The sequence below is a fragment of the Lytechinus pictus genome, chromosome 14, assembly GCF_037042905.1.
Source record: "Lytechinus pictus isolate F3 Inbred chromosome 14, Lp3.0, whole genome shotgun sequence".
Classification (NCBI taxonomy): Eukaryota; Metazoa; Echinodermata; class Echinoidea; order Temnopleuroida; family Toxopneustidae; genus Lytechinus; species Lytechinus pictus.
In genome coordinates this window covers 1,554,061-1,568,613 of record NC_087258.1, presented here as the reverse complement: position 1 = coordinate 1,568,613, position 14,553 = coordinate 1,554,061, and the positions used below count along the sequence as shown (strand labels likewise).

Sequence of the window (14,553 nt, the reverse complement as noted above, 5' to 3'; positions counted from 1 at the left end):
ATAATTCTAATTTTATTCTCAGAACCTTTCTTATTTAATCTACTGTACATGGAGGGACTTTTGGATTTTTGGGGCATGGGGGTTTAAGGCTGACCATTTATACCTCTGCCTTTAATATTACCTCTGCCATTTTTACACCGAGCCTGTTATTGAATGTCGATTCTTTGAAATGTATAAAGTGGAAAATATATTATGTCGTTATTAAATTAAATTTATCCGCCTATTTTGCAAGGAATTAATTTACCGTGCGAAACATATTTTTTTTCAAATGACGCTGTGGTTGTCCAATTGGTAAATCAAATTAGTGTTATAAAGCATCCTTTGTTTTTACCGCACATATCCTATTTACCAGTGGATCTTTAAGTCCCCCACATTGATTTAACAGTCATATAACACTGCATAATTGAGAGGAACTAGTCATCGATTCAATGAAACATATACGTTTATTCATAACTGACAAGGAATAATTACTGAAGTAGTTACCTTCATCATTGAAACAAGAGGAAAGAGTCAAGTAAAAATAGGAAAACAAATAATCTAAAAGCAATTTTGACAGTTTGGGCTTCTAATGATTTTAACACAGAGTTGGACCATGACCCAAGTAAGATCGGATTTTTGAAATACAGACCTTTGAACCCGGCTACTATTTTTAGACCTGTGTATTTTTTTTAAAGTCTAAAAATGCAAATTAGGTGTTCGCCTATACTGGGATGCGATTTCGCAACTTGCTCCCCACCCCCTCCCGGTGCCTCCAATGAACGCATATCATATGTCAAATCACTGGCGAATCCAGGGGGGGGGGGGGGAAAGCCGACCCCCCCCCCCTTGAGAGGCGCAATCAGAATTTGTAATGTAAAAATGCGGTTAAAACATAAGTGTGCCCCCCCCCCTTGTAAATGTAAGTGAAGACCCTTTTTTGGCTTCCCGTTGCGAAAATACAATGTTTTGTGCATTTGAATCATTATCTTTATTTGAAGTTGAAAAAAAACCTTTCAAATCATTCCTATGAAGTAATAAGCGCCAGGCTTAAACAATGAACAATTCCCAATCATAAGTGCAGTGTGTTCTTCAGGATGCGATGGTGTTTATTTAGATGTGTTTTGTATGGAGAGGTGGACTTTTGTGACATATTTTTCTACTGTTATGATTCGGTTCCGCCGCCGTCGGGAAAGCGGCGCCTAGTCTCACGTACTCTGCTATGCAGGTGAGACCAAAAAAAAAATCGTAATTTGAATGATGATTCCACAGAAAGATAAGGCTAATGACGAATTTCTAGCACGTGTGCAACCAAACTAGAATCACGAACGCTAATCACATTCACGAAAATCAATTCAAATTCTACTCCAGAGGTGAATTCCAATTAAGTTTCACTCAAATTACGGTACGAATATTCCGTGTGAAAGGGCCGATGATTATGAGGACGAATTACACTCATCATTACAATAGTGATTCAAGATTCACGTGTGAAAAGACCCGAAGACTCATTGTAATGAAAGAAAAAATGATTAACACGGTAGCCAAAAGATTTGAAGAAAATCGGCATGTTCGTTGAAAGGTTTGTTTGAAATACGAGATCACTGAAAATTTGAAACTTTGCATTCCCCTGCCTAGATTTGTGCTATCCTTTCTATGAATTCCTATATCATTTATCTATGTAGCGTCAACTTCACGGTTGAGTTTTACGATTTTCATCTGCGGTTGGCTATTTTGTTTATTACCAATAAAGGCTTATATATACTAGCGCATATTCCGAGAGTGCCGTGCATTTGATAACAATTCTGCAAGATGGACGTAATGGCCGCAACCTACGTAGCTTATCTGGTCGTCTGTTGCATTTTAGGAATTCCCGGGAACGTCATCATCATTCACGTTTTCATGAAGAAAAGACAGAAAATGTCCACAGACATTCTCCTCATCACCCTAGCCGTCATCGACTTAATGAGCAGTGTTCTCCTCATTGTAGCAATCATCTGGGCTGTCAATCCAAGTTTTCGAACCCAGTTCAACTGTGTCTTCTTCTGGTATTTCCGTCGAACGTTCGCTATCGAAACTGGTTTCATGCCAAGCATCATTGCCATCGATAGATACATTATGGTTTGTAGTCCTTTCAACTGGCGAACCTCAAAAAGGAAAGCCGTCTTTTGGGTTGTCGTCTCCAATTCATTGTGTTTTACATTTTCCATACCATTTATTCTCTACGGCAATGCAGTCGGTGTAGTTTGCGTGTACAACGGGCCCAAGATTGTGCACTATTTTTTCTTAACCTTGTTGAATATCATCTACCTGACTGTTGGTATAAGCTGCCCATTCTGCTACTTGATGATCTACAGGAAAATCAAACGCCACTTTGAGGAGACTGCCTATATCCAAGCCAGTATACGTTCTGCCCCCGTGTCAACCAAAGTTTCCGGAAGCACATTTGTATCTCAGAGTCAACCTCGAACAGAAAACGCAGATGACATTCCGTTCATTACTAATGGTAAGGCTCATCAGCAAGGAAGCGTTTCCGAACAAACGGATATCCATGAAGTCACTACACGTTCACGGGTCGCCTTTATTTCTGACCATCTCGCAATTCCCTCAATCTCTGGCTCTGTTGATATCCCGGAATCCTCATACACGAAGTGCCACCATGGCGCCAAAAATCAGGTTTCACCAACCACAGCAGGACCAGAAACAGCCGACCCAAAGGCTGTTCCATCTCTCACCTCCTCTAAGCCTCGTACCAAGAGAGACAAGATGACGAAGATGATGTTCATCATCACCGTCATCTACGTCATCACCGTTATGCCTGCAGTGATACTTGAAAATCTGGGAGAGAAATATATCAAGCAGATACAGCAAACGACCGTCGGGGAAATGACAGTCAACTTCCTCTATCAAATGCGTATCATCAACCACATCATCAATATATTTGTCTACTACGGTGTCAATGAAAATTTCAGGAAGGACACCAATGCGTTGTTCGTTAGTATACTCAGCAAGCTTGGTGGGAAATGAATGACTGGAGAGGGAACTATGATTCATCTGTCCCTTTTTCATTAAATTCTTAATTTCTAGATCAAATTATTGCAATTCTAAGATTGCATGCATATGTATTGGCAAGCACTATTAAAATGATGGAGATAGATTTTTGTTGTAAAATAGAAGTGCTTATGTTTTGTAAATAATTAATTTATTATTTTTAGTAACAATGGCAGTAACAATGGCAGGAATAAATGCTTTACTCAATTTTGTAATACATTTCAGGAAAGCTATTACATACAACCACGGGAAACACTGGGCGTGTCTTTTTAAGCTGGATAAATTATCGTCTGTGGTTTACTCTGATCAGAAATTCATCATCTGCATTGGGCAATATAGCAGAATATTCGTTGCAAGGATTTTGTTACCCTCCCTTTTTTTTCATTTTTACATGATTTTGATTCACTCTTCCCATTGCTTTGCATTATATCGTATATGCCGATTAAACTCAGTCTCAGTCTTTTTTGGAATAATAACTCGAACACAACGTAATGTCTCAAAGTGGTTAAAGGCTTACAGTATCTTACTAAATCTTATATAGTCAAAGATTTTATTGTATATTGATCATTTTCCCATCAAACCTTTAAACAAAATCTTTCAGTCATATCTCTCATTCAAAATTTCAAAATCATATGCTTTTCGTGTCCATGTTTTCTGGGAGCATTGCTGGTTGGACGTCCATCTTGACACCATCACACAGAAGTCATTGATAATATATGTAAATTAGTAATTAATGTACCATGTCAATTCACTTTATACAAGTCTGTCATTTTTACCTTATTGTATTGGCACAGTCATAACCATTATATTATCAACGGAAAGAGTATCGTCTCTCAAATATTTTGATGCTATATTTATTTGGTATGTGTTAACCACTTTGATCAGGGCCCCGTAACACAAAGGTTATAGTAATTTCAACGCTAAATGAAATGGCCTATCAAGATCATCGTTTCATGCGCATTTTGCTCAGTAGACTGACTAGGAACCAATCAAAATTGTTCGTTCGAATTAGCGATTAACGCTAACTTTTGTGTTAAGGGGCCCATGAGGTATTCTTTGCTGAAATGAATGTTTCCAGATGCGATGTCATTTTCCTACAGGAGTTGCAGTAAAGTCATAAACTTGAGAGTAGAAACTATATTGTTATTAACCAATTCTAATATTAATTACTATTGAAAAGATAGATTTTACTGCAATCTCTTTTACGATTATGACTTCATTGACATCTTGATTCATGAACGGCAGTTGTGGCGCAAAATCAGAATTTACATCGCAGCAGAGAATACCTACTTATCTTCCAAGTGTAATCCTCTACTACATTTTAAATGGTATCAAATTATTTCGGTGAAATACTCTTTCAGGACATGGCATAATCTTTCCTTAATCTGGGATTTGTGATGTGTAAATGTTGTTTTACTCACACATGTTGTAGATTAAAGGAGCCATTCCGGATTCGATGTGTACTTTATTGACGATATATTTATTTATATATATATATATATATATATATATATATCGTGAAGCAATACTACACCGAGAGTCCTTTTGGATATCAAAACTAAAAACATTACAACCACATGGTATCAATGCCGAACAATAGATCATTGACCACCCAAAGTTCCCCACCCCCCCCCCCCGACCTACTCCTGATTGACTCTAACCCCACGACCCATTTCCGTTTCCCCTTTCAAGGGTCAATGCACTTTCACATTCACTGATACACACACAAACCCACACATCACCCACCTGGTTAAGCACTTACAGTAAAACTTGAAGGTAAGAAATCAGATATTTATAATGTATTTTTATTGTATACATCACTTATTTATCGCAGAACCACATATATTATTGTTACCTCTACCTTATATAATACTTTGTGTAATTACTAGCACTACCAAGGATATATAGGAGTAGGATTTGTTTGGGTGTCTGCGCGTATGTGTGAGTGTATGTGACTGCGAGTGTGATTACTTACATACATAAGTTCACGTGCTTAGACGCGAATGTATATGAATCAATACCTTTCCTTAATATGTACTCAATATATATTATACAGTACATACACCACAATATGTCTATATACTTTCATAAAATATTTGTAATAAAAATCTGTGCAAACTTAAACTCTTTTAATAGCTTTTGGATAATCTTAATTAAGCATTACCAATGCAATACAACTTCTTTTGAGATATATACTATTTTGAGAAATATGTATTAGTATACATTTTGGGATATATGTATCATACAGCACACATAACTTTAAAAAAAAATGTTTGTAATAAAAATTTGCGTAAACTTAATTGATTTTAATAGCTATTGGATAATCCTAATTAAACATTACCGATGTAAAACATTTTCTTTTAAGATATACCTATATTTAGTAAATTGATCCAAATATATGCATGGTAATTGTTAAGCCATTATGTCTTTTACATCTTCAGATACCTGAAGAAGGCCTAACTAAATGGCCGAAAGCTTGTACTAATAAAAGTTGAAGAAATACAGGCTACGTCTCTAGCTTCAATGCTTTTTGAGCTTCTTCGCCAATATATATATATATATATATATATATATATAGTAAAGAAATGGATGAAGAGAACAATGGTAAGCGTAGCTTAAATCAAGGTTCCCCAGAGCTATCTACCCTTTGGAAAACGTGGTGATGCCGAAAAAATGTCTCTGCCGGGAATCGAACCAGAGCCCCCAGCTTTGAACGCCGGTGCCTTTACACATTTATATATATATAAATGTGCCTTTAATATATATATAAATATATATATAAATGTGCCGGTGCCTTTACACATTTATATATATATAAATGTCCTTTACACATTTATATATATATTTACCTTTCATTTTTGAGAGCTATGCTCCTTTTAAAATCTACGATTTTATTTTTACGGCATTTACTAAACCTTTTGTGATTATGTTATTCCTTATGCCGAAGCAGACTATTTCTATTATATATATATATATATATATATATATATATATAAACATGCATTGTTAATGTATGAACTTTCTTGTTTGATAAATGTCACAAATTGTTTTAGATATAATAATTCGAAAATTCGTGAAAAATCACAACTTCGGGAAAAGCTTTATCATATTTATGTTGCACATCCAGGTGCAAATACTTATTTTCAAATTGTTTCACATTCTTTTTCTAAAGATTTTATTAAACTCCCAAAGACCTAAATGTCGTACATAAAATTGCATCATTCTGTCTCTAAACTGGGCCTCTTCTTACCGCCGAATCATTACATCTATGTTATTATTTAGTCATATGTCCTTTTATGGTTGCAGTTTTCTTTTTCATTTCTGACTACAATCTGTTGGGGGAAATTTATCGAGCTATCAACCGTTCCTTGAAACTTGTAGATAGAATCCTAGGAGTATTGATCACATTTTTATTATATCTTTGCAAGGAAATCCCAACTTGCTACAAATTATAACGAACCGTGAATGGCTTTCCAAAGGACGGACCTAGGGGGAGTCACGTTTGATTCTCTAGTGAGACCTGAATACGAATTTTAATCAAATGAAACATACAAACCACAATCAGTTATGAAATAAGAACTGCCAGTTATTCGAATGAATCCAAATTAAGCTTTGCAAAAGTCAATCTGTAAAATTAAGCTATAAGATGCTTCTAACGATTTTCATTTCATGTATGGTTGGGTGATTACGAATCTTGAAACAAATTGAGCAAGTATAATCATCCGATTACGGCGATGGGAAATCATTATTGTTTATATGATACGATCGATCACTCAAACTTTTTGAAATCAATAAAATCCATTTGCCTGTGGTTATTTTGTTTCCTATTGTATATTATCTTATTTTTCAAAATCGGTCTCGTCGGGATAAAATCATTGTTCTGTCATATATTGGAAAACTTTAAAAGACCGTTACATCTGCGTTTCGTAAATATCTGTACAAGAGGGCGCTTCAGCTATATAAACTGCTGTAATTTTGTGTGGGCGGCACACTTGTTATCATTACAACAAGATGGAGGTGATGCTCGCAATATACGTTTCTTATATGACAGTCAGCAGCTTCGTTGGGATCTTCGGAAACGGTATCATCACTCGTGTTTTCCAGAAAAGGAAACAGAAAACGTCAACTGATACCCTCATCATTGCCCTTGCAGTCGTCGATCTTATCAGCAGTGCCCTTCTCATTGTGGCTATCATATGGGCGGTTACCCTTGATTTCAGAACGCGGTTCAACTGCGTATTTTTCTGGTTTTTTCGACGACTGTTTGCCTGCGAATCTGCACTATTGGCCTCCATCATTGCCGTCGATAGATACATTATGGTGTGTAGTCCTTTTAAACTGAGAACGTCGCGAAAGAAGGCCGTATATTGGGTTGCCGCCAGCAATATCATGTGCACGGTCATATGCTTACCATTCATTCCTTACGGCAATGCGGTCGGTGCAGTTTGTATTTACAAAGGCCCCATTGGGTACCACTATGCCTTTCTGACGGTGATGAACCTGATTTATCTATCTGCGTGCATTAGTTGTCCGGTTTGCTATTCCAGGATTTATCGCAAGATCAAACGCCACCACCAAGATACTGCCTACATGCATGTTGGTATTACTTCTACTGCCGTCTCATCAACGAAGGACTCTGGCATCTCGGAATCGCCAAAGAAGGAACTTCAAGGATCAAACGAAGTTAACCAAGGCCATGACAGTGGAGACCATGTCCATGTAAACAATGGCGAACATTCTCCGCAAAGATGCGTTCCTGAGCCAAATGACAGCCAGGGTGATACAACACGTTCCCGAATATCCCTTGGCAACGACCACGCTCCCATTCCTGCCATCTCTGGCTCGGTGGGTTTCACGAAATCTTCGAGCCCGACGGGTCATTGTGGCGCGAAGAATCGAGTTTCACCAGCTGACGTTCCTGGACCGGCCTCAGTGCCTGCTCCAGCACCCATCGCTAAACCTCGCATTCAGAAAGACAGAATGACCAAGATGATGTTCATTGTCACAGTCATTTATGTCATTTCCTGTATGCCGGTTGTGATTCTTGAAAACCTGGGACAGAAGTACATCGCGTTGATGCAGCAGAGTGCCGCAGGAGAAGCGACAGTTAACTTCCTCTATCAAATCCGTCTGATCAATCACATCGTCAATATATTCGTCTACTATAGCGTCAATGAAAAATTCAGAAGGGAGACCCATGATTTATTTAGTTACAAACGCAAGTGACATGAAGTGAGTGATCATTGATAAAATTTCACGTGACAGTTTGCGATCAATCAGTTCACCAAACGCATTGTTTTTGTTTTTTTCTCTCAATATTCGTAGTCTTGCGAGTTTTCATCACGAAATGGTCGTTTACTCCAACGGGTCTCGAAACAATTCGTCGAGATGCTGTGAAAATCCAGAAAGTTGCACAATCTGTGCAGGAGCAATAATGATATTCAAATATCGGACGAATCAGAAAAAATATACCAGCTTAGTGTTGATACAGCCGAAAGCTTAATCGGCATTTGAATCGGCTCGCGGTTCTGAACCGCGAGCCGATTCAGCATCGGCTTTTTCATAGCGTGTAAACGCGAGCAACTTGAATCGGCTCGCGGTTCAGAACCGGCAATTTGCACCACCAAAGTAGTAGGTTCTGAACCGCGAGCCGATGCAGAATCGGCTTTTTTACTACGTGTAAACAGAAAGCCGATTCTGCACCGGCAATTTGTGCGCATTTCAATTACTTTACCATTGTGACGTAATTGTAAGCGCCCTGATCCAGCGTTGTCTTTGTTATGACGTTGGTATGCGTATCATTTCAGGTTTTTGCATCGGCTCGCGGTTCTGAACCGCGAGCTGTAACAACGTGTAAACGCAATCCAAACGCCGATTCTGCATCGGCATTTGGTTCAGAACCAAATGCCGATTAAGTGTAAACACGGTAAGAGTTGCAATCAAACGCAACTCTAAAAATCATGCGCAACTTGATTTTCAACCAATCAACAGCGCGGATTTGGGACTTGCGATTGATTTTTTGGCTTGCGTTTAAACGAAACTCCTTCTGCAACGGACCCCTGGTCCCTAATCATTCCTCTCGAGACGAGGAACCAATCCTCTTGAAATGAGCTTTGCGTCTTTTGAAAGCGAAGTCAATCTCTTCTTGGACTGAAAGTATACGTGGAAAAGCACAGTTCACTCCAGATGGAATTATAATACACTGTATAAGGATTGGTTTGTAATATCACTCCGAGAGGGGAGGAGCGTGATTTGGGGCTAAACAAGCGATCTCATGTACAATTATTATCAGGATTGCTATCATGATTAAACCTAGTGTACATATCTTTAATTAATTTGTTAGATTTATTCAGCCATTTGGAACATGTCACTATTAACGCCTCGGCACATTTCTTTCTCTAATCTGTTCAAAATTCTTGAAGATTTTCTTTTAGCAGCATTGTAGATGAGCCCCGTTGAACCCTTGGTGATTTCACATATAGTTTCTTGTTAATAATTTACTGGTTTGCTTTTATGGCTATTCATCGATGTATCAATCTATTGGTGTGTTCTATATAGATACTTGTCAAATGTTAAATTCAATCAATATCGATCGATCGATATGAATATTCCAAAGTCCTGGAAAATCTTTTTGATCGAAGTTTCGAAAGTGGTATGAATCAAATTACATGCAGCTTCTTGCCAGCCCCATAGCAGGAAAAAAAAACGAATTCAATTCTAAATCGGAGTGAACCTATGTTTCCATCAGTCACAATTTGATTTGGACTTTACTCCAACCACTGGCAATCACGCATAAGTTTTGTTGGTATTTCTTGCATTACTCTGATTTTAAAAATAAGATCATTTATTTCTTTATCTCTCGTATCCAATGCAAACTGTTATTTCTTAAATAAAAAACGGAGTAGTAGTCTGATCGTATAGTGGCTTTAAAAAGTGTTTTAAGCAGCGTTAAGTCGAGAAATGGCGGTGTGTCACAACGGAGGCCTCGGGAAATGTCCCGAGGTGCAAGTAAGTCAGTTTTCGCTAGCAAAATTTACAGTAAGCCAAACGATTAGTCCAATACCACGTATATGTCTATCTGCATCTAACCTTTTCAATTAATCTTAATATCGGATAATGTTTAAACAATGAAGGAATGCATATGTTTTAATTGAAACCTCATCAGTTGTGCCATCTTCGTCCATCCCACTGCATGGTGTATTTTATAACATTACATATATTCGTGCTTTGATATTTGCTATGTAGGGAAATAAATGCACTTACACAGAATTATCTTTGATTGCTTAGTGCTTGGATATGTTATTTATTTTTATTATTCCTACAACATGTACAGTGCGTCCCAGAAAACACGAAACCGAGATTAAGCGATGATTTATCATAACTTAATCACAAATACAATAGACAAATGACCTACCAATGTAAAGCTTAGAATCTCCTCTTTCATCTGATATTACTTAGATTATTCCTCATTCACGCATGAGTGAGCAAAAACAATTTGAACAAAGGATACCAAAAACTCATTTGGCTGGGGTATCTGAATTTCAAAAAGAAAATCACATGCCTAAAAAATTCAATATCTGCTCTTTTATTTGATACCTTATAATTAATCATAAAAAATGGTCAAGAAGTAAAAAAGTTATGTTCCCTCGAAACAATGCTTGTATTTCCATAATTTCATTAAATAAATGTGTTTCACCGGTTTCCCACAGAAGCTATCGCATGGTTAACAAAATACTTAATGCATGGCTGATCGTCAACAAAACGGAGTGTCAAGTGAGTTTGAACGCTTCCTCTTCATTGTATGAAATTATTGAAATTCAAGCCTTATTTCAAATAACCAGAACTTTGTTATTTCTCGACCATTTTCTGTAATTGAGGTATCAAATTAAAGAGAAAATATTGAACACTTTAACAATGTGGTTTTCTTTTTGAAAACCAGATACAGCCCGCCAAATGGCTTTTTGGTATCCCCTCTTCAAATTGATTTTCCTCACTCATGTGTGAATGAGAAATAGTAATTTCATATGAAAGAGGAGATTCTAAGCTTTACAATGGTAGTTCATTTGTCTATTGTATTTATGATTAAGTTATGATAAATCATCGCTTAATCTCGGTTTCGTTTTTTTCTGGGACGCACTGTACAAGTAGAAATAATAGTTTTAATAACAATTAGCCCCCCCCCCTCCCCGGTCGATGTCTCTGTATGTCTCTTTCTATCCCGAACTCAATCTAATAGTCCAGGATAGGCCCCATAGAAAACTGATCAAACCTTGTTTTTTCATATATACAATATGTTTTGATGGTTTCTTGTCAATTCGATGGTGCTGATTACGAATCTGAATGATGCCACTCGTGTAACCTTGAGCATTTTCCGCAAATTGGCAAAATCTAATATGGCCACCGAAATAGGCAAATTACCCATGAAAATCATAAAACTGCCAGCAGATTGGCTATGAAATGTATGTAATTGTGTAGCAGGGGTGAAATACTCTGTGAAAAAACGATTTTTGAAAAAATATTTATTTTCTTGATATTTAAAATGGCCGCCATAGACCGCTGTATTCAACTTTATGTACAATATGAATGGGAAAAAATAATTTTCACAAAAGTGGGCACTAAATGCAAGTAAATGTGATTTTTTTGGTGAACTAATGGATGAAAACAAGATTGCTAACGAAACTTATCATTTGTTATGTCATATATGTAATAAATGAAGCATTTTAGTATTCAAAAAGCCACCAAACGCCCTGACAGTATTATGTATAATGTTCATGGGGACAAAAGAAAATCACAAGACTTCGTACTAAAATGCATATTATTAAGATAAGTGAGTGGAATACTGGCTAAAAATTCAATTTTAACGGAATATAATATTTAAGATGCAATTTATGTGATAAAAGCTGTATTTTGAAATTCAAAATGGCCGCCATAGGCCCATTATACATTATGTACAATGCGAATGGAGAAACTAATTTTCACAAGTCAGAATAAGTACGTCAAATGCATGTAATTGTGATATACGAGTAAAATATTGTCTGAAAACATGTTTTCTAGCTAAACATATAATTTCTCTTGTCATGCATAAGATAAAAGCTGTATTGTTAAATTCAAAATGGCCCCTATAGGCCCGAACAGTATTATCTACAATGTAAATGAGGACATGTAATTTTGTAAGAATTTGGATTTGCTTGACTATCAAATCCATATAATCCTTTTGTATGAGTAAAATATTATTTGAAAGCATGATTTTTATGAAATATAGCATTTCTTCTGCCATGTAAGAGATAAATACTGTATTTTGACATTCAAAATAGCCGCTGCAAGCCTTAACTAAATTATGTTTAAATGCGTTTAGGGAAACTTATTTTCAGTGGGAATCATAAAATATGCATGTTGCTGTGATGTACGAGTAAAAATATTGTCTTAAATATGATTTCTAAATAAATACATTACATGTTGGTGATGGAGGTAATAAATGCTGTACTTTGAAATTCAAAATGGCTGCCATAAGCCCTAAAAGTATTATGTACATTGTAATTTGGTGCATATAATTTTGACAGAATTTGGCTTTGCTTGACTATAGGTATTGCATATAATTGTGATGTAAGAGTGAAATATTGTCTAACACCATGGTTTCTAACGAGATATATCATAATCTGGTGTAATTAAGGTGACAAATGCTGCATTCTGAAATTGAAAATGGCCCTTACTGTATTATGTACAATTTGAATGAGGACAGATAATTTTCACAAAAGGGCATGTGGCGGCCATTTTGAATTTTGAAATATAACATTAATCACCTAAATTTTACATAATATGATATATTTCGATAGTTATCATGTTTTCAGACAATATTTTACTCATACACCACCATTTAGTCAAGCAAAGCGAAAATCTGCTAAAATAATTTGTCCCCATTCAGATTGTACATAATAATGTTAGGGCCTGTAGCGGCCATTTTGACTTTCAAAATCCAGTATTTTCACCTACCTGGCAGGAGAACTGATATATCTTGTTATAAATTATGCTTTCAGACAATATTTTACTCATAGATCAGAATTACGTTGCATTTATGGTGCTCACTCCTGTGAAAACTGATTTCCCAGTTCGCATTGTACATAATACAATTATGTCTATGGGCGGTCATTTTGAAAGTCAAAATAAAGTATTAAACACCAACTTTAAACCTAAGTGATATATTTCGTTAAAAATGATGTTTTTTAGACAGTATCCATTTATTTATCACAAATAAATGCATTTCAGTGCTCACTCTTGTGAATTCTTTGGTCCTCTTTCTCATTGTACATAATACTTTTAGGGCCTTTGGCGGCCATTTTGAATATCAAAATACAACATTTATCACATACATGGCATATTAAATAATATATTTGTGAACAATTATGTTTTTAGTCAGTATTCCATACGTTTATCTTAATAATACGCATTTTAGTGCTCACTCTTGTGATTTGCTTTTGCCCCCTTTGCTATAGTACATAATACTATTTGGGCCAGTGGTGGCTATTTTGAATATAAAATACAACAATTTTCCCATACATGACATAGTAAATGATATATCTTGTTAGCATTGATGATTTTCATACATTACTTCGTCCATAGATCACAATTACTTGCAGTTTAGGGATCATTTTTTTGAAAAATAGTTTTCCCTATTCATACTGTACATAATAGGGTATATGGCGGCCATTTTGAATATCAATACAATTAATATTTTTTCTAAAATCGTTTTTTCAGATTATTTCACTCCTACAACACAATTACATACATTTTGTAGCCAGTCTGCTGGCAATTTTATGATTTTCATGGGTGATTTGCATATTTTGGCAGCCATATTGGATTTTGCCAATTTGCGGAAAATGCTCAAGGTTACACGAGTGGCATCATTCAGATTCGTAATCAGCACCCTCGAATTGACAAGAAACCATGAAAAAATATTGTACATATGAAAAAACAAGGTTATGCCTCTTCTATCCTGGACTATAAGGCCCATCCTGCCTATCTATATATCGCATGCACCTCACATTCCCTTCCATTTTCTTTTAAAGGTATTGTTTAACTTTGTGAGCAGCCGATTAAAAAAATTATCAAACCAAGATGAAACATGTGTACAAGTGCATGTATTAGAACTAATAAACCCTGAAAACAAACATTATTGAGAATGAAAAGCTAAAACTACAAGGCAAACCCCGATTTTGTAAATAGGCGTCTTATAGACGCCTAAAATAGTACACATAAGTGTATGGGATGAAATTAAGATGGTGTTTTCGGTCACTTTATATTTCAATTTTTGAAGCACTAAATAATTATTTTCGAACGCAATTTTTTCTGGGCTTCATTTTTGTAACATATTACAGACACAGGTGACAAGTGTGACCTTCTAGCTCAGATTTTTAAAAAGTCAAACCAATGTTAACCAATCACTTTAATAACTATCATAAGCTTGAAAAAAAAAATCCCTTAAACGGTTGGCCCTGAAAATGCAAAAGGCTGGATTCTAAGTTTTTAGCCTTT

At 36.1% G+C, this 14,553-nt stretch overlaps 2 protein-coding genes across 2 annotated transcripts; both read left to right on the top strand.

The window, feature by feature from the left end:
• Window positions 1-1,785: 1,785 nt before the first annotated feature.
• On the top strand, window positions 1,786-3,000 carry LOC129276077 (uncharacterized). Its single transcript, XM_054912516.2, has one exon. The coding sequence runs from the start codon at window positions 1,786-1,788 to the stop codon at window positions 2,998-3,000; it is 1,215 nt and encodes a 404-aa protein (XP_054768491.2).
• Window positions 3,001-7,035: 4,035 nt separating this feature from the next.
• LOC129276078 (gastrin/cholecystokinin type B receptor-like) lies at window positions 7,036-8,250 on the top strand. The gene has a single exon (XM_054912517.2). It carries the CDS (start codon window positions 7,036-7,038, stop codon window positions 8,248-8,250), a length of 1,215 nt encoding a protein of 404 aa, XP_054768492.2.
• The last annotated feature ends 6,303 nt before the right edge of the window (window positions 8,251-14,553 follow it).